The 27,500-nt window shown below is 42.2% G+C and overlaps 2 protein-coding genes across 2 annotated transcripts in view; one reads left to right on the top strand and one right to left on the bottom strand.

Annotated features, from left to right (window-relative positions):
* Window positions 1-8,689, top strand: part of LOC143286152 (uncharacterized) — a 52,004-nt gene extending 43,315 nt beyond the window's left edge. The window contains exon 3 of the mRNA XM_076593756.1: window positions 8,211-8,689. Within this exon, the coding sequence (XP_076449871.1) occupies window positions 8,211-8,552 (342 nt within the window). The 3' untranslated portion in view covers window positions 8,553-8,689. The remainder of the gene's footprint in view (window positions 1-8,210) is intronic.
* Window positions 8,690-17,924: 9,235 nt separating this feature from the next.
* The window catches only part of LOC143285599 (aquaporin AQPAe.a-like), a 24,011-nt gene continuing 14,435 nt past the window's right edge, over window positions 17,925-27,500 (bottom strand). The window contains exons 4-5 of the mRNA XM_076592994.1: window positions 24,838-24,918; window positions 17,925-18,125 (exon numbers count right to left, since the gene is read on the bottom strand). Of these exons, the coding sequence (XP_076449109.1) occupies window positions 17,925-18,125; window positions 24,838-24,918 (282 nt within the window). The remainder of the gene's footprint in view (window positions 18,126-24,837; window positions 24,919-27,500) is intronic.

Here is a 27,500-nt window from a genome sequence, read left to right as displayed (position 1 = left end):
TCACTTCCGTGTTTTGCGGTATCCGTGCTCATGCAACATTCAGCATGCACAGAGCCCCACCCGCTAAGCTCAATTTCTAACGGCAATAATCACTTTTTCCGCCTAACCCAGACTACGTGGGTGATCGCCCCTTCCTCTACCCTCCCCCAACACATCCCCACCCATCCCCCCTTTCCTCTTAATTCCTCCTCCTCCTCCTCCCTCCTTGAAGTGAAGACCTTCCACACAACGTCTTCCTTCTTTCCGAGACAAAGTCATGGCCCCCACAACCCCCTCTCTAATGCTAACGTCCATATTCTAAATATATTTCTGTTTAATAATTACGATGTGATAATTAATTGCAATGTTTTTAAAAGCGAGTATGTGAAATGCTTTTATTTGAGAACATATGTTTATTACTCTTGTTTAATCAAGTAATCCGCGTGTGGGGGGTGGGTGAGGGTTTGGGGGTGGGGGGGTGCGAGTGTGTGCTGATTATCTGGTTGCGGTTTTCCGCAATTTATCTTTATTCTTATCTTATCTGTCTATTATAATCAATGTGCAGTATAGTAGGCTATGTTTATAATTATATTCAAATAATGTTTCTTAATTCTTTCTGTTTTTACATTAAGAATACTAGTTATTACCTGCAGTGTGTGGATGTATGTATGAAACGGTGTATGTGATATTTTTTACATTTGTATCTTCGTAATATTCGTAAAAGCTGTTGTTGACTTTTACAGTTATGGTCCGCATGTTGTTTACTTGTCTATGTTGTGATAATGCACCTGACCAAATTTCTCCAGTTGGAGATAATAAAGTTATTCTTATCTTATCTTATCTTATCTTATCTTATCTTATCTCTCCCCATTGGCTTTGTCGACACTGTTCAGCAACAAGTTAGCGAAAGGCCATGGGGTAAAAGAAACAATCGCTCGGGCGGTATTCGAACTCGAACTCACGCCCTCTCTATCCGTCCGTCACTCCGTGACGCTAACCACTGGGCCACTCAGGGTGTCTGCAAAATGGCTTTTCCTGTCCATTGTGCAATGTGGGAAGTCCATCCCTGTTGTTGGTGTTGTTGTTGCTGTTCTTTTGTCTTCTCTTCCATCAGCTTCCCTCAGCAGTTCCTTGGAGGATTGTTCTGGCAAGGCTGTTGGATCCAAAGTCCAAAAAAAAAAGAGGTTAATGAAATGAAAGGGCTCAAAGCATGCGACAGCAAACACACACACACACACACACACACACAACACACACACACACACACACACAACACACACACACACACACACACACACACACACACACACACACACACACACACACACACACACACACACACACACACACTATCAAATGCATGTTAGGACTCTAGACAATGTTTCCACGCTGAGATTAACCGGAATTTCAAGCAGAAAAATAAACGACGTCCCCCTTCTCTAGGGAAATATGCTAGCGCTTCTATCGATGTCATGCAATGTGGGGGTGATGGGCTGTACTCTATATAACAATTATTATCATCAGGAGGCGTCTTGGCCGAATCGGTTTTGCCTTCGTTGGACTTGTCATCCAGTGATCACCAGTGTTCAGGGTTCGAGACCCTGGTTGAAGCATAGTGTTGTGTTGTGTCCTTGGGGACTTTTCTTCATTTTTTTTCTTACTCCAACCAGGTGGGAATGAATGAATGAACGAATGAATGAACAAATGAATGAATGAATGAATGAGCAAATGAACGAATGAATGAACGAATGAATGAATGAATGAATGACCAAGTGAACGAATGAATGAACGAACGAATGAATGAATGAATGAGCAAATGAACGAATGAATGAACGAACGAATGAATGCACTAATGAATGAACGAATGAATGAACGAATGAATGAATGAATGAATGAACGAATGAATGAACGAACGAACGAATGAACAAATGAATGAATGAATGAATGAGCAAATGAACGAATGAATGAACGAATGAATGAATGAATGAACTAATGCACTAATGAATGAACGAATGAATGAACGAATGAATGAACGAACGAATGAATGCACTAATGAATGAATGAATTAATTAATGAACGAATGAATGAACGAACGAATGAATGAATGAATGCACGAATGAATGCACTAATGAATGAATGAATGAATGAATGAATGAATGAATGAATGAATGAATGAATGAACGAACGAATGAATGAATGAATGCACGAATGAATGCACTAATGAATGAATGAATGAATGAATGAACGAACGAACGAACGAACGAACGAACGAACAAATGAATGAATGAATGATATGGATTCTTATATAGCGCCTATCCTCGATCGGAGATCACCAAGTTCTAAGCGCTTTACGAACACGGGGTCATTTGCACAACAGGCTGCCTACCTGGGTAGAGCCGACTGAAGGCTGCCACCAGCCGCTCATCATTCGCTTCCTTTGCCACGCAGGCATGCACACTCAGACATGTAACATTTTACGTGTATGAAAGTTTTGTTTATTTACCCCGCCATGTAGGCAGCAATACTCCGTTTTCGGGGCAGGGTGCTTGCTGGGTATGTTCTTATTTCCAATGCCCACCGAACACTGACATAGATTACAGGATCTTTAATGTGCGTATTTGATCTTCTGCGTGCGAAAACATACGAAGGGGGTTCAGGCACTAGCAGGTCTGACCATATGTTGAGCCGGGAGATCGACCCCCCCCCCTCCCTCCCCCCTCAACCCCTCCCCACCCCCACCCCACCCCCCACCCCCCTCCCCCAAAAAAGCAAGCACGAATCTCCACCCTTTACCCACAAGGCGCCGTTACCGAGATTCGAACCTGGGACACTCAGAATGAAATCCAAACGCTTTAACCGCAGGGCTATTGCCCCCGCCAAATGACTGCGCACCCGGCTTGGTTTGGAGAAGGTAATTAATACTAGCGGCAGGAAGGAGAGGGTAGGACTCCGCCCTCTGTAGCCGAGTCCTTGGCACAGTGAATATCAATTCATTGCCCTGATGGCCGTCATAGGCAGTGGGACAATCGACATCAAGATTTGGCACAAGCACCTGTTCTTAAACCATCACCCGCTCTCACACTCACCCTATGCCACCTTTCTAGGCTTGTGGAACAGCACAGCTCTGAAGAACACACAGTATGAAAGTAGTTACTCGTTCCAAGCTTCTCCTTTTTTGTTGCTCAGTGTTTCAGTGTTCGTTGATGTAGAGTATTCAACGAATGAAAGGTTAAAGGTCCCATACTCTTTTTGCGGGGGGCCATAGGGACAGCGAAGAAAAGATGAGATAAGAATAAATTTATTATCTCTAACTTGAGAAATTGGGTCAGGTGCATTACCACAACACAGACAAGCCAACAACATGGAGACGAGACCAGAACTGTAAAAAAAAAAACACACACACAAAAAACAACAACAAAACAACAACAGCTATTATATATGATAGTCAGTCGTGTCCGACTGTAACCATCAGAACAGCAGAGGAGGCTACTACTGCTCTTCCCACTATTTAGGCTAGAATTTGATTATAGTGGAGAGTGTCTTGCCCAAGTTATATCCCCACTCTCTCGGCCAAGAATGTTTTAGGACAGTCGGCGTTGGGATGGTTCCCAAAGGCCAACTAGCCCACAAGGCTGCAGTACTAAGAGCCAGTGCAATTTTGCCTCCTAGTTTGAGAGTCATAGTCCTTCACAAAAGACTAAGCTGTAAATGGTTTCCCACTGGCTGGAGAAACCATTGATAATACAGCTCTCACTTTGCTGTTGGCCCAAATGTAAATTTATGTCGATCTGTGATATAAGCCGAGGCTATTTGGAATACAACAAAGACAAATGAATGTTTGCAGAGACAGAAACTGGGTCAGTCAGAAACTGGGTCAGTCAGAAACTGGGTCAGTCATCGTTTTATTAGCATTATTGTTGTTGTTTGTTGTTGTTGTTACTAATCTTCTTATTATCATTGGTATTGTTGTTAGTATTATTATTATTATTGTTATGGTATTCTTCTTCTTCTTTTTCTTCTTCTTCTTGTTTCTAATTTTGATATCTTGTCTTGGAGAATCCTCACAGGCAGATCTAGGTCACTGTGAGATCGGTGGGTTTTTTGTTTGTGTTTTTTTGTTTTGTGTGTGTGTGTGTGTGTGTGTGTGTGTGTGTGTGTTTGTGTTTTTGTTTGTTTGTTGGTGTGGGTTTTTTTTTGTTTGTTTGTTTTGTTTTTGTTTTTTTGCTTCCTGTCATTTTTTATACTGTGTATGACTGTTCTCTTCTCATCTCTGCTTCTTCTTTCTTTCTCTTTCTTTTTTTTTATCTTTCTTTCTTTCTCTTCCTTTCTTTCTTACTTTCTCTTTCTTTCTCTTTCTTTCTTTCTTTCTTATCATTTTCTTCTTTCCTTTTTTTCGTTCTTTCTTTCCTAAGCAAACGCAGACAAAAAAAAACAAAAACAAAAAAAAACAAAAAAAACTAACTCAAACGAATGAACGAAACAGAGAAAAATGAAACAAACAATCAAAATAAAAAATAAAAGCATAAAGAACGATCCCAAAACCTTCGAGATCCACCGCCCCCCCCCCCCCCCGCCACCCCTTCCTAACCATTCTAACCCCCACCCAGACCTTAAAAAAATAAAAAAATGCAGGCGATTCATTTTTTGCCGTGGAATATGCTGATTTATTCATCATATGAATTCACATTCATGAATTCAAAGCGACAGATAACCTAGACATAGTCCAGAATATAGCTGACAGAATATTGCCCTATCCTTTGTCGAATTCATTTTTTATTTCTTTTATTGTTATATATTCTTTCATTTTTTGTCTTCTCAATTTGGTAGTTTGTTCACGTTGCTGTAATCCTCTGTGTATTACCAGGACGTGACGTTATTTGCATTTTTCATGTCGTCGTTGTTATTGATGTTTGTCCTTTTCATGTCGTCGTTGTCATTGATGTTTGTCCTTTTCATGTTGTCGTTGTCATTGATGTTTGTCCTTTTCATGTTGTTGTCGTTGTTGTTATTGATGTTTGTCCTTTTCATGTCGTCGTTGTTATTGATATTTGTCCTTTTCATGTTGTTGTCGTTATTGATGTTTGTCCTTTTCATGTTGTCGTTGTCATTGATGTTTGTCCTTTTCATGTTGTCGTTGTCATTGATGTTTGTCCTTTTTATGTTGTTGTCGTTGTTGTTATTGATGTTTGTCCTTTTCATGTCGTCGTTGTTATTGATGTTTGTCCTTTTCATGTTGTTGTTGATGTTTGTCCTTTTCATGTTGTTGTCGTTGTTGTTATTGATGTTTGTCCTTTTCATGTCGTCGTTGTCATTGATATTTGTCCTTTTCATGTTGTTGTCGTTGTTGTTATTGATGTTTGTCCTTTTCATGTCGTTGTTGTTATTGATATTTGTCCTTTTCATGTTGTTGTTGATGTTTGTCCTTTTCATGTTGTTGTCATCGATGTTTGTCCTTTTCATGTTGTCGTTGTCATTGATGTTTGTCCTTTTTATGTCGTCGTTGTCATTGATGTTTGTCCTTTTTATGTCGTCGTTGTCATTGATGTTTGTCCTTTCATGTTGTCATTATCATTGTTGTTTGTCCTTTCATGTTGTCCTTGTTGTTATTGATGTTTGTCCTTTTCATATTGTCGTTGTCATTGATGTTTGTCCTTATCATGTTGTCGTTGTTGTTGATGTTTGTCCTTTTCATGTCGTCGTTGTTATTGATGTTTGTCCTTTTCATGTTGTTGTTGATGTTTGTCCTTTTCATGTTGTTGTCGTCGTTGTTATTGATGTTTGTCCTTTTCATGTCGTCGTTGTTATTGATATTTGTCCTTTTCATGTTGTTGTCGTTGTTGTTATTGATGTTTGTCCTTTTCATGTCGTTGTTGTTATTGATATTTGTCCTTTTCATGTTGTTGTTGATGTTTGTCCTTTTCATGTTGTCATCGATGTTTGTCCTTTTCATGTTGTCGTTGTCATTGATGTTTGTCCTTTTTATGTCGTCGTTGTCATTGATGTTTGTCCTTTTTATGTCGTCGTTGTCATTGATGTTTGTCCTTTCATGTTGTCATTATCATTGTTGTTTGTCCTTTCATGTTGTCCTTGTTGTTATTGATGTTTGTCCTTTTCATATTGTCGTTGTCATTGATGTTTGTCCTTATCATGTTGTCGTTGTTGTTGATGTTTGTCTTTTTCATGTCGTCGTTGTTATTGATGCTGGCCCTTTTCATGTTGTCGTTGTCATTGATGTTTGTCCTTTTTATGTCGTCGTTGTCATTGATGTTTGTCCTTATCATGTCGTCGTTGTCATTGATGTTTGTCCTTTTCATGTTGTCATTGTTATTGATGTTTGTCCTTTTCATGTTGTCATTGTTACTGATGTTTGTCCTTTTCATGTTGTTGTCGTTGTTATTGATGTCGTTTGTCCTTTTGATGCTGTTGTCGTTGTTATTGATGTTTGTCTATTTTATGTCGTCATTGTCATTGATGTTTTTCCTTTTCATGTTGTCGTTGTTACTGATGTTTGTCCTTTTCATGTTGTTGTCATTGTTGTTTGTCCTTTCATGTTGTCGTTGTTATTGATGTTTTGTCCTTTTACTCTGCTGTCAGCCTCCATCAACAGATGTCTGCATTCTACTTATATACTTATACGTTTTTATATTTTTGTGTGTGTGTGTGTGTGTGTGTGTGTGTGTGTGTGTGTGTGTGTGTGTGTGTGTTGCAGCTCATGTACGTTTATATGTATTTGTGCTTTCATAACTGTGAAACTGCATGTTTGGTGCATATCTGTTATGCATGCGTGGGTGTATGTGTGAATGTGTGTCTTCATGTTTTACATTTATTTGCTTATTTATCATCATTATTACCATTACTACTACTTTTTTTTATATCATAATTATCATTTATTTATTTACTTATTTATTTATGTAAGCGTATATATTATTTATTGACCTTTTTAAAAAAATTTTTTCAAGGCCTGACTAAGCGCGTTGGGTTACGCTGCTGGTCAGGCATCTGCTTGGCAGATGTGGTGTAGCGTATATGGATTTGTCCGAACGCAGTGACGCCTCCTTGAGCTACTGAAACTGAAACTGTATATATGTATTGTTGCACAATACCTTGTGGTCCTAACGTGTGTGTGTGTGTGTGTGTGTGTGTGTGTGTGTGTGTGTGTGTGTGTGTGTGTGTGTGTGTGTGTGTGTGTGTGTGTCTGTGCATGTTATTTTAGTATTATATACCTTTTTTTTATTGGATGTTTTCATTTGCAAATATTGTTGTGCAATACACTATTGTGTTAATGTGAGCATGTGTGTGTGTGTGAGGAAGGCGGGGGTGAGGGGGGGCGGTAGTCTATCGTCAGCTATAGGGAATTCTTATTTGACTAGTCTTAATCTCTTTTTATGTTTCGCATGATCATTTTATGTTAATGTTTACAACGTGCCTGTGATTGCACAGGTTAATTTCCATCTGGATTAATAAAGTGTTTTTGAATCGAATTCAATTGAATTGAATAGAGAGCTGCTGGTTTTTGTTTGTGCGTTTTGTTAACACTGTTTTAGTGCTTTGTCTCATTTCAGTGGGCGAGTGTGATAAAGAATGGTTACTTGTTTATTCTCTCGTTTCCTTTCCTCAGTTTTTTGTTTTTGTTTACACCCCTCTCTCTTTCTCTCTCTCTCTCTCTCTCTCTCTCTCTGTCTCTCTCTCTCTCTCTCTACACACACGCACACACAGACACGCATGTACTTTCTCTTTCTCCCTCCCTCACCCTCTCTCTCTCTCTCTCAATCGCAAGGACGTATTGGAAGAATAGGCCATGACTATAATCTCAATCCTTACATAAAAGTGAACTGAGTTCTTAATTCTCTCTCCCCCTTTTTATCCCCCCCCCCCCCGCCCCCCTGAGCTCCCTTTACCCTCCCAAGAAAATGTATGTATGTATGTATGTATGTATGTATACATATACATATAATTATAATTCTCTCTCTCTCTCTCTCTCTCTCTCTCTCTGTATATATATATATATATATATATATATATATATATATATATATACTGACAGTGGTAGTGGTTGGGAGTCTTTGTATATATCTATATATATTAGATAGATAGATAGATATACAAAGACTCCCAACCACTACCACTGTCAGTTATTTAAAAAAAAAATAAAAAAAAAAAAATAAAGAAAGAAGAAAAGTTCACCACTAACTAACGTAACCTCTCATCCCATTGGTCCACAAACCACACAGGTGTACTGGGTGGGACCAATCACCGGCGGCGTTGCAGCAGGCCTTCTCTACGAATACCTCTTCGCGGTCAACGCCTCACTGACCAAGGTTCGCGCCTGTGTCCTCAGCAGCGACTACGACACCGACAAGTTCAAGGCCAAGAAGATCAAGGTCCGCATCGTGGAGGAGGAGGAGGAGGAGGAGGATGGGGATGAGGAAGGGGAGGAAGGCAGGGGACACCACCACCACCACCACCACCACAGCAACACGAAGGAATCACCGACCGATTACCTGCCCCTTACTCGCTCCGATCGCAGCTCGGCCGGAGGAGACCACGCGGCAGCACTGGTGGAGATGGAATGAAAGAATGGAAGAAAAAGGGGAGGGAGGGAGTAAGGAAGGAAGGAAAGAAGAAAGAGAGTAAGGAAGGAGGGGAGGAAGAACAAAAGAAATGGGGGGAAAAGCAGATAAGAACCTCCAGCACTGGTGAAGACGGCGTAATTTTTGTGTGTGTATATATATATATATATATATATATATATATATCACACACAACCTGTCCAAAATAGAACAACAGACTAATAGAAAGTGATCTTGACGCTGAGTACTTTGTGTATTGCTGTAACAGCTTGGTTCGTTGGAAAAAAAAAAAAAAAAAGAAAAAAAAGAAAGAAAAGCTCCAAAACAAAGACAAAAAAGATAATATTTCCAGATGTATATATCATGCTGCTGTAAAATGCAATGTGTCTTGTTATTTCCATTATCAATCGAGTAGCAGGGCGGTTTGGTGGCACTGAGAATCTACATGCCACACCGCATAGCATGGAACTGCTTGCTTGTTGATGGTTATGATGATGATGATGATCATCATCATCAGCATCATCATGATCGTCATGAGTATGACGAAGTTGTTCCAGCAAGTTCTGAACCACTCTGCCGCGAAGTGAATGTAGTACTAAAATAAACGGAATGGAAAATAGATGTCATTTAGAATACCGTGTATGAGTAGTATTCTTCAGTTTTGTTGTTGTTGTTGTTGTTGTTTTAAAGTATGGAGTCTATTGGTTTGTCATCATTTACCATGTATTAAAATTCTTTTATTCCTTTGATCATTATTCACGTGTCACGATTCTGTCATCTCTGCAGCCATTCACTATTTCTTATGGTTCTATCACTTTCCTCAATCATTTGGCAAAATCTTTTGAATTTGTTATTTGTGTAATATTCATTATCTGTTTTGATACTGTTATTTCTGTTATCGTTCATCATATATTATGATTCTGTTATTTCTCTAACCATTTGCCAGGTTTTATCAATTTGTTGTTTCTGTAATGTTCACCATGCGTTATGATTCTGTTATTTCTGTAATCATTTACCATGTCTTATGAATCTGTTATTTCTGTAATCATTTAGCATTATCTTATGATTCTCTTATTTCTGTAATCGTTTAGCAGTATCCCATGATTATCATATTTATGTAACCATTTAGCATTATCCTATGATTATCTTATTCATGTAACCATTTAGCATTATCTTATGACTATCTTAATTCTGTAATCACTTAGCATTGTCTTATGATTATCTTATTTCTGTAAACATCTAGCATTGTCTTATGATTCTCTTATTTCTGTAACCATTTAGCATGTCTAAGGACTCTGTCATATCTGTAATCATTTTTATCATGTCTTAGGACTCTGTCATATCCGTCATCATTTACCATGTCTAAGGACTGTTGTATCTGTCATCATTTACCATATCTCATGACTCTGTCATATCTGTAATCATTAACCATGTCTAAGGACTCTGTCATATCTGTAATCATTTACCATGTCTAAGGACTCTGTCACATCTATCATCATTTACCATGTCTAAGGACTCTGTCATATCTGTAATCATTTACCATGTCTAAGGACTCTGTCATATCTGTCATCATTTACCATGTCTTAGGACTCTGTCACATCTATCATCATTTACCATGTCTTAGGACTCTGTCATATCTGTAATCATTTACCATGTCTCAGGACTCTGTCATATCTGTCATCATTTACCATGTCTAAGGACTCTGTCATATCTGTAATCATTTATCATGTCTAAGGACTCTTTCATATCTGTAATCATTTACCATGTCTAAGGACTCTTTCATATCTGTAATCATTTACCATGTCTAAGGACTGTCATATCTGTAATCATTTACCATGTCTAAGGACTCTTTCATATCTGTAATCATTTACCATGTCTAAGGACTGTCATATCTGTAATCATTTATCATGTCTAGGGACTTTGTCATATCTGTCATCATTTACCATGTCTAAGGACTCTGTCATATCTGTAATCATTTACCATGTCTAAGGACTCTGTCATATCTGTAATCATTTACCATGTCTAAGGACTCTGTCATATCTGTCATCATTAACCATGTCTAAGGACTCTGTCATATCTGTAATCATTTACCATGTCTAAGGACTCTTTCATATCTGTAGTCATTTACCATGTCTAAGGACTCTGTCATGTCTGTCATCATTAACCATGTCTAAGGACTCTGTCATATCCGTCATCATTAACCATGTCTTAGGACTCTGTCATATCTGTCATCATTTACCATGTCTCGTGACTGTCATATCTGTAATCATTTATCAAGCCTTATGATTCTCTGACTTTTCCAATCATTTGCCAGGTCTTAGAATTCTGTAATTCCTTTTAGCACATGTGAAAATATCTCTCTCTGTTTCCCTGAGCTTATGCGACTCATTTATAGTACCCTTCTCTATCTGTCCGTCTGTGTGTGTGTGTGTGTGTGTGTGTGTGTGTGTGTGTGTGTGTGTGTGTGTGTGTGTGTGTGTGTGTGTGTGTGTGTTTGTGTGTGTGTGTGTGTGTGTGTGTGTGTGTGTGTGTGTGTGTGTGTGTGTGTGTGTGTGTGTGTGTGTGTGTGTGTGTGTGTGTGTGTGTGACGGACAAACAGAGAGAATAACGGCAACGATGGCACAATTCCATATCATTGAATCATTTATTCGTTGTCGAGAGTAGTAATCAGATTGTGTTACCAATAATTCGTCGTTGCGTCTGAGTTGTCTGGCTGTTTAGCTTGTTAGTTAATCTCTCTCTCTCTCTCTCTCTCTCTCTCTCTCTCTCTCTCTCTCTCTCTCTCTCTCTCTCTCTCTCTCTAGGGGAGGGGTGTGTGGGTATTTTCATTATTTTCTGTTGAATGACGGGTGCAATAGCCGAGTGGTTAAAGCGTTGGACTTTCAATCTGAGGGTCCCGGGTTCCAATCTCGGTAACGGCGCCCTGGTGGGTAAAGGGTGGAGATTTTTCCGATCTCCCAGAACAACATATGTGCAGACCTGCTAGTGCCTGAACCCCCTTCGTGTGCATACGCAAGCAGAATATCAAATACGCACATTAAAGATCCTGTAATCCATGTCAGCATTCGGTTAGGTTATGGAAACAAGAACATACCCAGCATGCACACCCCCGAAAACGGAGTATGGCTGCCTACATGGCGGGGTAAAAATGGTCATGCACGTAAAAGCCCACTCGTATACATACGAGTGAACGTGGGAGTTGCAGCCCACGTAGTAAGAAGAAGAAGAAGAAGAAGAAGAAGAAGAAAAAGCTGTTGAATATTTTTTTGTGCTGTAATAAACGTTGTTCAATTTGTCTGGAAAAGAAGTGCAGTATACTGTACACATCGCTATGTGTATTATGCGGAATCGTTATTGTGCATGGCACATTGTGTATCATTCTCTCGTTTATTAAATGGTGTTCATAATCATAAGGTCTCCGGCGGTGGTCAGTACGTGTGTGTGTGTGTGCGTGTGTGTGTGTGTGTGTGTGTGTGTATGTGTGTGTGTGTGTGTGTGTGTGTGTGTGTGTGTGTGTGTGTGTGTGTGTATCAGTGTGTGTGTGTGTGTGTGTGTGTGTGTATCAGTGTGTGTGTGTGTGTGTGTGTATCAGTGTGTGTGTGTGTGTGTGTGTGTGTGTGTGTGTGTGTGTGTGTGTGTGTGTGTGTGTACGTGTGTGCGCGTGTACGCGCGTGTGTGTTGGGGGGTGGAGGGGATGAGAAAGAGAGAGAGTGGGGAGAGATCGTGACTGTGTGTGAGAGAAAGACAAGGACAAAGGGGAAAAAAAGAAAAACAAACAAAGAAAGAAAAATAGCCAAACAAACAAACAAACAGTCACACAGACAGACAAACAGGCAGACATCGATAGACCGAGAGAAATGCAGACAGAGAATGAGACAGAGAGAATCAAGGAAGCACGATATTACCTTGAACTATTCTCAAAGTGTCACACTCACGCTCGATTAAACTCATACTCTTGTCATGAACAAAGAGACAGTGAATAAGTTTAGTTTATTTGTAAAGCACGCATAAAGATAAATGAATTTCCCAAACATTTTCTCCACCACAGAAATGTATATGAGGCATACGCGCAGCTCCTATTTACTGATGTAACAGACAAGGATAATAATATGTATTACATGATATTGATTTCTATTGAAGATTGTTATTATCATTGTTATCATTATCATCATTATTAAGAAAAGTTGGAGTACACAAAAGCGACATTATCCATGAGAGCACAACCTTACAACTAAATGTACAGTGTCAAAATGCCAAAATTCAGATATTATACTTGCATAGCAAGGTTTTACAGAAACTAGGCATCACGTACAGTGATGACAAGACAGTGGAGTGATGGCTTAGAGGTAACGCGTCCGCCTGGGAAGCGAGAGAATCTGAGCGCGCTGGTTCGAATCACGGCTCAGCCGCCGATATTTTCTCTCCCTCTACTAGACCTTCAGTGGTGGCCTGACACTAGTCATTCGGATGAAACGATAAACCGAGGTCCCGGATGCAAAATTCTGTAGAAAAATTCACTTCAATTAGGAAAAACAAATAAAACTGCAAGCAGGAAAAAATACAAAAAAAGGGGGGGGTGCTGTAGTGTAGCGACGCGTTCTCCCTGGGGAGAGCAGCCCGAATTTCACACAGAGAAATCTGTTGTGATAAAAAGAAAAAATACAAATACAAATACAACAAAAGACAGTCAAAAAAGATCGACAAAAAACAAAAAAACAGAGCAACTAACAAGCAAACAGAAGTATGAGCAACAAAAACAACAAACAAACAAACAAAATGTACAAGAACAACGCTTGTTCCTTTGCACAGAATCTCATGAAGGTTTACAGCCAGAATGGCTTCGTAATCTCTTTCCAGCTGCCGAGTAGGACACAAGTTTTTTTTTGACCTCCCACGCCTTCTTGACTACCTCCAAGGCTGAAGATGAGAAGATGAATTATTCATCAGCCCCGTCTGAGGTGATGAGTCAGTGTGTTCCCAGCTGCTGTCTTGTAGGGGTTTTTAAATCACACCTGTCGTGGCTTTGTTCTTGTTTTTTGTTGCTGTTTTTTCTTCTTTTTTTATCATCCCTTCCTCATTTTCTTATGGGTAATATTCATGAGTGAAGAGTGGTCAATGGTCATTATGAGCAAACACGAACCTAGCGTATTGATTCCTTGGGCTGGAGGCAGAGGCGGGTATAAATGCTGATAATGATGCTAATAATGATAATGTTAATGATGTTGCTAATGATGGTAAGAAGAAGAAGAAGAAGAAGAAGAAATAGAAAGAAGAAAAAGAGAAGAAGAAGAAGAAGAAATATTATTTTACTTTGCCGTTATAATGGCTCATCAGATGTGGCTGCTGTGTAGCATGTACGAAATATTTATCTATTTATTTATCTATGTATCTATCTATTCATTTTGTTTTTATTCATTAAAGCCAAACGTGTTGCAAAGAAAAGGGAATGCCTCTCAACACACCAGAAGACAGTTTTGCAATGTAAATTGAACTGTATTAAAAAGACAGCGAAAATCGGTATGTTCAGTGTGCATTTCAGTAATCAAAACTGATTTTTAAATCATTCTTTTGGTTTTTTTTTGTTTGGTTGGGAAGTTGAAGCAATTTTTTTCCCTGGCAATGCTTTGCAAACATTTTGAAACTTGCAAAAAATGAAAATAGCAAATAATTAGTGAAACTTCTCAAAGTAAACATAAGAAATTATTGGTTAATATCGGATCCTAAACTTTGTGAATCATGATAGCATAAAAGACCGAACTTTGACATTTGTAATGGGGTACTCACAAAAACTAATACTTGAAAATGTATTGTAAAAATCAGCCGACATGTGACCACAGATCCAGACTACAGACATCCAGGTCCCCAGACCACAAAGATCCGGCCCCGGACATCCAGACTCCAAAGATCTTGACCCCAAGACATCCAGACTCCAAAGATCTTGACCCCAAGACATCCAGACTCCAAAGATCTTGACCCCAAGACATCCAGACTCCAGAGATCTTGACCCCAAGACATCCAGACTCCAGAGATCTTGACCCCAAGACATCCAGACTCCAAAGATCTTGACCCCAAGACATCCAGACTCCAAAGATCTTGACCCCCAGACCTCCTGACCTCCAGAGATCTTGACCCCCAGACATCCAGACTCCAAAGATCTTGACCCCAAGACATCCAGACTCCAGAGATCTTGACCCCAAGACATCCAGACTCCAGAGATCTTGACCCCAAGACATCCAGACTCCAGAGATCTTGACCCCAAGACATCCAGACTCCAAAGATCTTGACCCCAAGACATCCAGACTCCAAAGATCTTGACCCCAAGACATCCAGACTCCAGAGATCTTGACCCCAAGACATCCAGACTCCAAAGATCTTGACCCCAAGACATCCAGACCTCCAGAGATCTTGACCCCCAGACATCCAGACTCCAAAGATCTTGACCCCAAGACATCCAGACTCCAGAGATCTTGACCCCAAGACATCCAGACTCCAGAGATCTTGACCCCAAGACATCCAGACTTCAAAGATCTTGACCCCAAGACATCCAGACTCCAGAGATCTTGACCCCAAGACATCCAGACTCCAGAGATCTTGACCCCAAGACATCCAGACTCCAGAGATCTTGACCCCAAGACATCCAGACTCCAAAGATCTTGACCCCCAGACATCCAGACCTCCAGAGATCTTGACCCCCAGACATCCAGACTCCAGAGATCTTGACCCCAAGACATCCAGACCTCCAGACATCAGGATTTCCAGGCCCCAGACATCAAGACTCCAAAGATCTAGACCCCAAGAACATCCAAACCCAATACATCCAGACATCCTGACCCTAGACATCCAGACTCCAAAGATCTAGACCCCAAGACATCCAAACCCAATACATCCAGACATCCTGACCCTAGACATGCAGACTACAAAGATCTAGACCCGCAGGCATCAGATTCTCAGAGATCCGGAACCTCAGACGTCCAGACCCCAGACATCCAGATCCTCAAAAGATCCAGGACCCCCGTAGATTCAGACCACCCAAAGATCCAGACCCTCACAGATCCAGACCCCTAGACATCCAGATCCCAAGACTTCTAGATCCCCAGACATCCAGTCGCCCCTGACATGCAGTTCCGAGAACACTAACACCCCAAAGATTCAGACCCCCTTGAAATCCAGACTTCTACTGATCCGGACCCGTACACACATCGACCAAGGTCCAGAGAGATCCAGACCTTCTAAAGACACCCCCCAAGCCCCCACTGATCAAGTCCCTCTGCTCCCTCACCACACACAAATCCATCCAGTGCCCCCCCTCCCCCCCTTGCCTGCCCCCCACCCCACCCACTCCCTCCTACACCTTGACCCTCACGTCCACCACCCTGTTGTTGTTGCCGCTGAGCTGGGTCTCGTCCATCTGTACCTCGCGCAGGGCCTCCTCCTCCTCCTGTGTGGCCTGCAGGAGGCGCTGGCTGAACACAAGTTCGTACAGAATGCCAGCGGCCAGAGCCCCGATGATCGGGCCCAACCAGAACACCTGCACCGTGTCGGAATGACATCAACAACAATAACAACAACAACAACAACAACAATAATGATAGTAATAGTAATTGTAACAACAGCAAAGGATAAATAAATAAAGAAATATATAAACAAATAAGTGATAAATAGATAAGTAAACAAAATGAAAATATATATCGATAAATGAATACTTTCTTTTTGAAGGAAACAAGGGATCATCTGAACTGCTTTCTTCCCCTTTTCATATTACAAAGATTAATGCCGACACATAAACGTCAGATCGCTATACATCAGTGCCACGAAGGTGATGAAAACAAATTCATCATGCATGCACTCACGATAACAGATTCCCATAGCACAATAACAGTAATCATTTTCATTTCAATTTTTGACCAAAAAAAGAAAAAAAGAAAAAAAAAGAAAGATAAAAAGAAAAGACACAAGAGCCTGGTGAGTGAGTAAGTGTGTGTGTGTGTGTGTGTGTGTGTGTGTGTGTGTGTGTGTGTGTGTGTGTGTGTGTGTGTGTGTGTGTGTGTGTTGTATGAAAACAGGTGACAAATGCACACGAGACATACACTGATGATGGATCGTGGTACAGCTTCATATATTTAATTTTGTTCTTTATAAAAGAACGATTCCAGCAATCAACATGATTGTGTTTGGTCATGTAAAGAATTCCAGAGTTATCTGAGTAAAAAGATTTTGAAATCTACACTAACCTTTACGAGGATGGCACAAAAAGTGCATCGATCAGTGAAAATGATCACAAGAAGGCAAACATCATGTTCAAGACAACACTCGTTTGAAAAAAACATAGGCTTACAAAGATAGATAGATAGATAGATGTCTGTGTGTGTGTGTGTGTGTGTGTGTGTGTGTGTGTGTGTGTGTGTGTGTGTGTGTGTGTGTGTGTGTGTGTGTGTGTGTGTGTGTGTGTATGCGTGTGTGTGTGTGTGTGTGTGTGTGTGTGTGTGGACAAAATATACATTCAGCCAGAAAGAACAAAATAGTAATCATTTGTTTTTATTTAAAAGTATACTTAATTTAATGGGGAAGAGAGAGAGAGAGAGAGAGAGAGAGAGAGAGAGAGAGAAAGAACTCAAGCAAATGGTCTTCCCTCATCGACCCATCGAACTATATTTAGCTCATCTAAACACAAACTCATACATTCACCTATGCAATCCATCCATCCATCCATCCATCATATATACGTTGTAAACAATTCAGCACAATTATATACAAATATTTATTGTATTTCATGTTAATTAATGTATAGGAATGTTATGAAGCATATAAATTCGCATAAAAAAGATGTAGATAGCCTGTTAGTCATTTACACAATCAGAGATCAGCAGATTAGGACAACGAAAAAGAAAAAAAAAGTTAATAGTTGTATATACATGTCACAATAATCATCTATGTTAGAAATATAAGAACACATTGTTTCCTGCAACTGAAACTGAAATGGAAGAATCGGTGACTTTATCAGAATGACTTCCTTTTATACCGTATTTCATGAAATTTTCCGGAACAACACTCACACACACACACACACACACATTCAGTCACACAGTCACACACACACACACACACACACACACAAACCACACACACAATCTTCCAACTTACTCCCTTTTTTTTTTCTCTTCCACTTTTCCTCACTCACTCACTCACTCACTCTCCTCTCCCCTGTCACCCCTTTCCAAATTTTCCTCCACCCTCCCACCCCCGACCCCTCCTCCAATCCTCACTTCTTCTTCCATTCTCCCTCTCCCCCCCACCCCCCGCCCACCACACACCCTAGCACTCATCCTTCAATCCATCCTTTGTTCCCCCTCACCCACACCCCACCCGAACCCTCCTTCAGGCCGCACAGTCCAACAGTTTCATCTCAGCGGTGGTGTTGGAAGGCGCGTAAGCTGGGCGGTCCTCGAGATCCGAACCCGGGTCCCCCGCGGCAGCAGCAGCGGTCTCCTCGGCGCCGTCCACCCAGCGCTGGTCCAGCACCCGGTCATAGAGGAGACCGGCCAGCAGGGCCCCTGCGATCGGCCCCACCCAGAACACCTGCGGGCAAGTGTGCAGGGGGGTGGGGGTGACAGGAGATTGTACACCTCTGTACGTGTGTGTAAAGGAGGGGTGGTGGTGGTTGGGGGGGGGGGGGATGACAGGATATTGTACACCTCTGTACGTGTGTGTGTGTGGAAAGGGGGTGTGGGGGCCGAGGTGACAGGAGATTGTACACATCTGCACGTGTGTGTGGAAAGGGGGGCTGGGGGCTGGGGGTGACAGGAGATTGTACACCTCTGTACGTGTGTGTGTGGAAAGGGTGGTGGTGGGGGGGTGGGGTGACAGAAGATTGTACACCTCTGTACGTGTGTGTGTGGAAAGGGGGTGGGGGTGGTGGGGTGGGGGTGACAGGAGATTGTACACCTCTGTACGTGTGTGTGTGGAAAGGGGGTGGAGGTGGGGTGACAGGAGATCGTACACCTAGGTACGTGTGTGTGTGTGGAAAGGGGGTGGGGGTGGGGTGACAGGAGATCGTACACCTAGGTACGTGTGTGTGTGGAAAGGGGGTGGGGGTGGGGTGACAGGAGATCATACACCTCTGTACGTGTGTGTGTGGAAAGGGGGTGGAGGTGGGGTGACAGGAGATCGTACACCTAGGTACGTGTGTGTGTGTGGAAAGGGGGTGGGGGTGGGGTGACAGGAGATTGTACACCTCTGTACGTGTGTGTGTGGAAATGGTGGTGGTGGTGGTGGGGGGGTGGGGGTGACAGGAGATTGTACACCTCTGTACGTGTGTGTGTGGAAAGGGGGTGGAGGTGGGGTGACAGGAGATTGTACACCTCTGTACGTGTGTGTGTGGAAAGGGGGTGGGGGTGGGGTGACAGGAGATTGTACACCTCTGTACGTGTGTGTGTGGAAAGGGGGTGGAGGTGGGGTGACAGGAGATCGTACACCTAGGTACGTGTGTGTGTGTGGAAAGGGGGTGGGGGTGGGGTGACAGGAGATCGTACACCTCTGTACGTGTGTGTGTGGAAAGGGGGTGGGGGTGGGGTGACAGGAGATCGTACACCTCTGTACGTGTGTGTGTGGAAAGGGGGTGGAGGTGGGGTGACAGGAGATCGTACACCTCTGTACGTGTGTGTGTGGAAAGGGGGTGGGGGTGGGGTGACAGGAGATCGTACACCTCTGTACGTGTGTGTGTGGAAAGGGGGTGGAGGTGGGGTGACAGGAGATCGTACACCTCTGTACGTGTGTGTGTGGAAAGGGGGTGGGGGTGGGGGTGGGGTGACAGGAGATCGTACACCTAGGTACGTGTGTGTGTGGAAAGGGGGTGGGGGTGGGGTGACAGGAGATCGTACACCTCTGTACGTGTGTGTGTGGAAAGGGGGTGGGGGTGGGGTGACAGGAGATCGTACACCTAGGTACGTGTGTGTGTGGAAAGGGGGTGGGGGTGGGGTGACAGGAGATCGTACACCTCTGTACGTGTGTGTGAGGAAAGGGGGTGGGGGTGTGGAAAGGGTGGTGGTGGTGGTAGTGGGGGGATGACAGGAGATTGTACACACACACACACACACACACACACACACACACACACGCACCCCCCCCCCCCCCACCCCCGACCGCACTCGCTGACTGTGTCTAACAACAAAGGTCAGAGAGAACGTTTTAAAGCTAAACTGAATATCAAGTTTCGACAATCAGAAGAGGAAAATATCCCCCCAAAGATGCTCTTGATAACAAAGAATATTTCACCAAGATAGTAAAACGCCATCCTTAAAGGTCACGTTTAGAACAGTCTTGTGTGTGTGTGTGTGTGTGTGTGTGTGTGTGTGTGTGTGTGTGTGTGTGTGTGTGTGTGATATTATCGTTTTGTGTGCATGAGTTTGCGTGATGTGTGTGTATGTGTGTGTGTGTGTGTGTGTGTGTGTGTGTGTGTGTGTGTGTGTGTGTGTATGTGTGTGTGTGTGTGTGTTTGTGTTTGTGTGTGTGATTGATATTTTGTTTGAGTGTGTATGATTATCATTTTGTGAGTGTGTGCAATTTGTGTGTGTGTGTGTGCGTGCGTGTGTGTGTGTGTGTGTGTGTGTAACTGCATGCGTGTGACGCAGGTGTGTGTGCGCGCGCTCATGCACGTTCGTAAGTACGTATATTTGCAGATGTGTGCGCGTATGAGTGTACACACACACACACACACACACACACACACACTTGCTGTTGTGTCTGAAATGAAAAATTTGCAATACTAAAACTTCAGCGGCCTATTGCTCCGAGGCTGATGAAAGGTAAATGTTAATGGAAACAAAAGAAAACCTAGATGCCACTACTTTTCTTTTACATCTTATCTCTAAAACCTCCCTCTGCCTCCCCACCCTCGGCCCCCGGTCCCCACCCCCACCCCCTCTCTTCGCGCCCTACATTACTTAGAGTACATATCCGTAGCTTATTTGCGTTTCGTTTTCTGTTTTTGTTTTTTGTTTTTTGTTTGTTTTTTTCTTTCTCTCTCTCTCTTCTTTTTTTCATTTTTTTTTTCATTATCTTTCCTCGCGTGTATGCCGTAACAAATTGCAGAAGTTGAGAAGGGAAATAATTAAGAGGGAAGGTAACAATGGTCTAGCGTGCGCATTTTCCTGAGAGAGACAGAGAGAGAGAGAGAGAGAGAGAGAGAGAATAAACGAATCAATCCATCTTTATCTTCCAACGGAGGAGATATTAGCACATCCTGGCCACAACTTATGTGCCTGCCGTGTAAGCATGCCAGCGTGGATGTGGGGTAGGGTGTGTGTGTGGGGTGGTGGTGGTGGATGGATGTGGTGTGTGCGAGAGAGAGAGAGAGAGAGAGAGAGAGAGAGAGAGAGAGAACAGACAGACAGACAGAGGGAGGGAGAGGGGGTTGATATTAGTTTGAAGCGCAGTCCAGTTACTCAACATGCTTCAACTTGTGTTTCCCGTGGGTTATTCTATACTGTTTCAGCGGCTACTAGTTCTACTTCTGACCCGTTCGACGTGTGTGTGTGTGTGTGTGTGTGTGTGTGTGTGTGTGTGTGTGTGTGTGTGTGTGTCTTCTACAAGGTCTACCCAGTGTTTCTGCTGATGACATAATCTTCCGAGTTCTCAAATTTCTCCCTTGCCCTTTCTGCCTTCTTCTTTCGTATATGAAGGGTTTTGTTTGTTTGTTTGTTCGTTTAATTCTCAGTGTAAACGTTTGATTTTTTTCAACTAGACAACGAATGTCCTGCCATTTTCAGCCCGTCATGACGTGTCAAGTTGTTGGGGAAAAATGCCAACAACAACAAAAACTCGTCTTTTATATTTTTTTCACAGTTATTTTCTCGCTATCATTTGAATCTACCTTTCTGTATTACTTTGTATGCGCGCGCGCATGTGTGTGTGTGCGTGTCTGCGCGCGCGCGCGCGCGCGCGTGTGTGTGTGTACTTAAAGAAAAGGTCTTCACTGATGAAACAAAACTATGATTTTTTTTTTAATTTAAAACAAAACAAAACAACAACACACTTTTGAGAAGACTGGAAATTTCTGTTTCGAAATTTGGTATGATGAAGAAAAGGGAAATCGAAAGAAAGCCAGCAATAATGTTTTGTTCCTTCTTGTCTTTCAACTCTTCCCTTGTTATTTCTCGGGCCCACACCCACACACCCACACGCCCTCCCCCTCCCCACACAGTTATCGATTGCACTCGTGCCTGTTTTCTTTCCCAGCCCATTTTCCTCCAAAGTTAGAAAGTTGAAAAACAAAACAAACCCAAGAACAAGAAAGAGTGTGCTCACAATGTGTGTGTGTGTGTGTGTGTGTGTGTGTGTGTGTGTGTGTGTGTGTGTGTGTGTGTGTGTGTGTGTGTGTGTGTGTGTGTGTGTGTGTGTATGTATGTGTGAGCGTGTACGCCAGCGCCGGCGTTTGCTATGTAATATGTTAGATGATGTTCGTGAAGGTGGTGTTTTTTTTTGTTTTTTTTCGCTTCGTGTTTAGCTGTGGGTGACTACATGTACTTATTTCTTGATTTTCATTCATACAATGATAAGCTTCTGACTCTGCAATGGCCCAGTATCATACCATCTCTTTCCCCCCCAACGTTATCTGACGCACATTGAAAACGATGTTCCTTTGAAAAGTCAATGACAAAGCCATGTATCGGACGGGAGTCACAATGACAGTACTTGCGATAGTGTGTGTGTGTGTGTGTGTGTGTGTGTGTGTGTGTGTACACGCGCGTGTATGTGTGTGTGTGTGTGTGTGTGTGTGTGTGTGTGTGTGTGTGTGTGATTGCAATTTAGGCAGAGAACTGGGGGAGTTAATTAATTACATGTGGGGAAGGAATCATTATCATTAATTACGGTGTGGCATCGGTATTAGAAAGCTGTTGAAATACATGGTAGATAATCGAGACAGTTACCGGGGAAAAGCGATAAGAACACTGTCTTAACTCACTCAGTACGGCCAGTCCTCTCTTCTCCTCTACACATACCCCTCGGATGTCCAGTGGGTGTCTGAATGACCCAACCTTTAGCTTCCGTCGTCAGAATTGTGGTATTCTTTGTCAACATTCACCTCTTCAGTATAAGAGCCTTCCGCTTGCAATATTTTGATGATGGTAATTGGAGTGAAACGCTGTTAACGTCGTCTCTTTCGCCGTTCGTATGGAGAGAGTTAAAAAAATAATAATAAAGGAGGGGGAGAGGGGGGAGACGGGGGGGATGCGGGGGGGTGGGGGGGTTAGTTTTGTATTGATACACATATGCGAACGACAATATTGTTGCAATGGTTACTCCGAGGTTAAGATTACTCATTTTCGTAGAGATCACACACATACGCACGCACGTACGCTTGCACGCACGCGCGCACACACACGGATAAACAAACAGACAAACAGAGACAGAGTGAAAAGACAGACAGACTGACGGAGAGACAGAGACAAAGCAGAGAGACAGACAGTGTGACGAGGAGTTATGACACTCAGTGCATTAGTATGACAGGAATCCGCTATAATTAGTATCATCATTACAAATCAGCATTGTTATTATAAGGATGCGATATTAGTCCGTTTTCATCATTATCATGGGATTCTTATATTGTCAATATTACAGATTATTACCAAAAATCACCATTATAATGACAGCCACATTGTTATCATCACGATATGTATCCGATGTCGTCATCATTACGAAAATCCAATATTGTCATTGTTATGAAAATAACATTATTGCCAGCGTTATGTGAATCCGATATAATCAACAAAAATAATGAAATTCGTAATATATTTTCGATATCATGTGAGTCCGATATGACAATAAATAATTGTTAGAATTGTGAAAGTAGTCCGGTGTAGCAGCCTATTTGCACCCCCCCGTTGAGTATCTTTGCCCCGCGGTCAAATCCGAAAAGTCCAGATTAACTCTGGGTTTTTTAGACACGCCTGGAATGACTCAGAGGATGACGGTCAACTAGTCAGAACTGACCACCTCCCCCTACCCCTTAGTTGGAGGGAGGGGGTGGGGGGGGGGGGTACGGTCGGCAAAGGCTAGCTAGCTCAGAACGACCACCCTTCCATTTTCGAAAACTTGAGCAAACCCTTACAAAGGGTTGTAATTTCCAAGTAGCCTAAGAGGAGGGTGCAATATCTACGTTTATCTACGCCAAGTATGGATTTATGTGCAAAGACATTAATCTTCATTGATAAACCTTGCTCTGGACATTTGTCCTTGGAAACGCGGACGCTAATAGCAAAACAACGGAGCGATTCAGATGATCTGATCTAAATGTGCCGCTCAGTTTCTCTGTATTAAATACTCTTATATCTTATTGACAGCTAAATTCTATATATACAAATGTAGAATCAACAAAGTAAAACCAACATTACAAATGTTCAAAAAGGACCTCAAACAGGCATATGAAATAGACAAGTATGCCTTTAACATAACTATGGAATATAACAAGTTTGTGGAAAAATGGGCACTTTATAATTGTTTGATACAAGATTAAGCTTTTCAATGATACCTTGGAACTTTGACATTGAACATATATTGTTTTGCTGTTATAGATTTGTCAGTACTTAGAACTTAATTATATGCCTACCCTATACTTTCTAATGCACAAAACATATAAATTCTGTATCTGTAAACCTTTGTCTGAATAAAAAATGTTGAAAAAAAACAACAACAACAAAAACTTTTAATTATTGAATGTTTTGAACACACAAGCTGTGTGTTCGTAGAAGCTGTTTGGATACAAACACACAATGCCATAAGGGGGGGTGGGGGGGGGTGAGTGTACGGGGCAGGAGGAAGGGGGAAGGAGGAGGGAGCGGGAGGGTCAGCAAAGCGCAGAAACTAGGAGCAAGATGCTGTGTAGCGTTTATGGATCAGTCCGAACTCTTTGACACCTCCTTAAAACTGAGACTGAAACTAGTGAAGAATGACCCCCCCCCCGGGTAACAATCCAGCGGGGAGATAAGTTTTAGGCTGGTACACTGCGATGCAGGTAGTTAGTTAACTGAGCAAGCAGTCCGAAACATGCCAAGAATGACCCCCGGGGATAAAAAAAAAAAAAAAAAAAATGCAGAGGGGAGATAAGTTTGAGGCTGATACACTGCGATGCAGGTAGACAGTTAACTGAGCAAGTAGTTATAAACTAGCCAAGAATGACCCCCGGGGTAAAAAAAAAAAAAAAATCCGGGGGGGGGGTTGGGGGAGATAAGTTAGAGGCTGCTACACCGGGCTGCAGGTAGTTAGTGAAGTGTGCAAACCGTCCGTCACTCACCCAGTGGTCCTGCCACAGTCCTGTCAACACGCAGGGCCCCAGGCTGCGAGCTGGATTCATACTGGCTCCCGTGTACTGGATCTGGAGGGAGGCAGAGTGGGGAATGAGAAAAATTAATAGACAAAAAAAAAAAAGAAAAAAAAAAGAAAGAAAGAACAACTGTATCATTCCAGGACTGGTTTTGTTGTTGTTTGTTGTTGTTGCTGTTGTTGTTTTTAGGGGAGGAGGGCGGGGGAGGGGGGGCTGGGGGGGGGGGGGGGAGGGCTTGTGTGTGTGTGTGTGTGTGTTGTTGTTGTTGTTGTTGTTGTTTTTGTTGTTGTCGTCGTTGTCGTCGTCGTCGTTGTTGTTGTTGTTTTTGCCTGTGGTGACGGTAGTGAATATGATAATGTTGGTGATCATAATGATGCTGATCACGATGACGGTGATGGTGGTCGTGATGATGATAATGATAATGATGACGATGACCATGGTGGTGGTCGTGGTTACAGTAGTGGGGGTGGTGATGCGATGGTGGTCGTGATGATGATAATGATAATGATGGTGAAGATGATGATGATGATGGTGATGATGATGGTGGTGGTGGTGGTGGTGGTGTTTGTATTAGCAGATATACAAATAACATAAGTTTTACCACTCAAGCTGAAACAGCTACAACGGTGGTTATGATGATGTTGGCGATGACTTGGAGGAGGAGGAGGAGGAGGAGGAAGAAGAAGAAGCCGAGAACGACAAGGGAAGAGAGAATGGTCATGATGAGTTTTGCTATCTTTGATAATGGTGATGATGTTGGTAATGATGTTGGTGATGATGTTAATGCCACTGTTGTTGCTGCTGATGTTTCTGCCATTACTGTTGCTGCTGCAGCTGATGGTGGTAGTGGTGTTGATGATGGTGACGACGACGATGATGATAATGATGATGGAAGAAGAGAACGATAATGATAACGATGAGTTGCTATGGCTATTGATGATGATGACGATGATGATGATTGAAGAAGAGATATAATCAGTCGTTGTTAGGGATGATAATGATGATGATGGTGATGATGATGATGATGATGATGATGATGATGATGATGATGATGATGACAGCGATGACAACGACGATGACGACGACGACAATGATGATGATGACGACGACAACGACGACGACGATGGCGATGTTGTTGTTATTGTTGCTGCTGCTGCTGCTGCTGCTGCTGATGATGATGATGATGAAGGTGGGGTGGGGACAGGTGGGGATGACGTCAATAGCGCTAGTCATGGAGAGACGTGAGGGTAAAAGTGGGGGGAGGTGTGATCATGACAGCGACGTGTCCAGCTGGCCTACGTAACTGTTGTATATTGCTGCTACTGCTGCTACTGCTGCTGACATTAAATCAATTTTCATCACTGGGTTGTAGTTGATGCAGACAAAATGAAACCTTCTTCTGTGTTCGTGGGCCACGACTTCAGCATTCGCTCAAATACAATGTGCGTGAGGCCTTTCCTTTATATATACATATATATATATATATATATATATATATATATATAAAATTATTATTATATTATTATCATGATAATGACGACGGCGACGACAAGGACAATGAACATGATGACGTTGATGATGACGACAACGACGACGATGATGATAATGATTGTAATGATGATGATGACGACATGAAGATGATGATCTGTGGTGCGTGATGATTTATGCCGGTGATGAAGAAAAACAAGAAGAAGAACAAAAACAACGACAAAAACAACAACAACAACAACACCAACAATAATGGGGGTGAAGAACAAGAGCAAAAAGAACAAGAATAAAACATGAACAAGAAAAAAAACAAGGCGAAAAAGACTTATCATACTATTTACTTATTCATTTATGTATTCAGGCACTTAGTTAATTGTTTATTTATTCAGTTACCTATCTATAAATTCATTCAGCGATGTATTGAGCTAATTAAAAAAAAAAAACCGTTTACCTGTCCGTTCATTACTTGTTCACGTCAATTCATTCCAGCTAGTTTCTTCCGTTCTTTCCTTATTCATTTATCACAATATAATTACTTACTTATCTATTCACGCTCGTGTGCCCAACACTCGGCTTATATCACAGATTGACATAAGTTTACATTTGGGCCAACAGCAAAGTGAGAGCTGTATTATCAATGGTTTCTCCAGTCAATGGGAAACCATTTACGGCTTGGTCTTTTTGTGAAGGACTATGACTCTCAAACTAGGAGGCAAAATTGCACTGGCTCTTAGTGCTGCAGCCTTGTGGACTAGTTGGCCTTTGGGAACCATCCCAACGCCGACTGTCCTAAAACCCTCTTGGCCGAGAGAGTGGGGATGTACTTGGGCAAGACACTCTCCACTATAATCAAATTCTAGCCCAAATTTAATAGTCGGAACAGCAGTTGCCTCCTCTGCTGTTCTGATGGTCATAGTGGGACACGACTGACTGTCATATACGAGGGTCATTCAATAAATAAGGTGAAGTTTTCGGTATAAGGACTTCTAATACAGATAGAAGCTTACTTTTTTTTCTTTTTTTTTTTTTGGTTTTACTTCTTTTTCATATGGATTTAATTTGTTTTGCAGATTAAAAAAAAAACTTTGAGAGTTTTGGCGATTAACAAAGATGGCCGACCATGAAGCATGCTCCAGGATTGAACA

The sequence above is a fragment of the Babylonia areolata genome, chromosome 9 (assembly GCF_041734735.1).
Source record: "Babylonia areolata isolate BAREFJ2019XMU chromosome 9, ASM4173473v1, whole genome shotgun sequence".
In the NCBI taxonomy this organism is placed as follows: Eukaryota; Metazoa; Mollusca; class Gastropoda; order Neogastropoda; family Buccinidae; genus Babylonia; species Babylonia areolata.
This window is presented reverse-complemented; position numbering and strand designations above follow the sequence as displayed.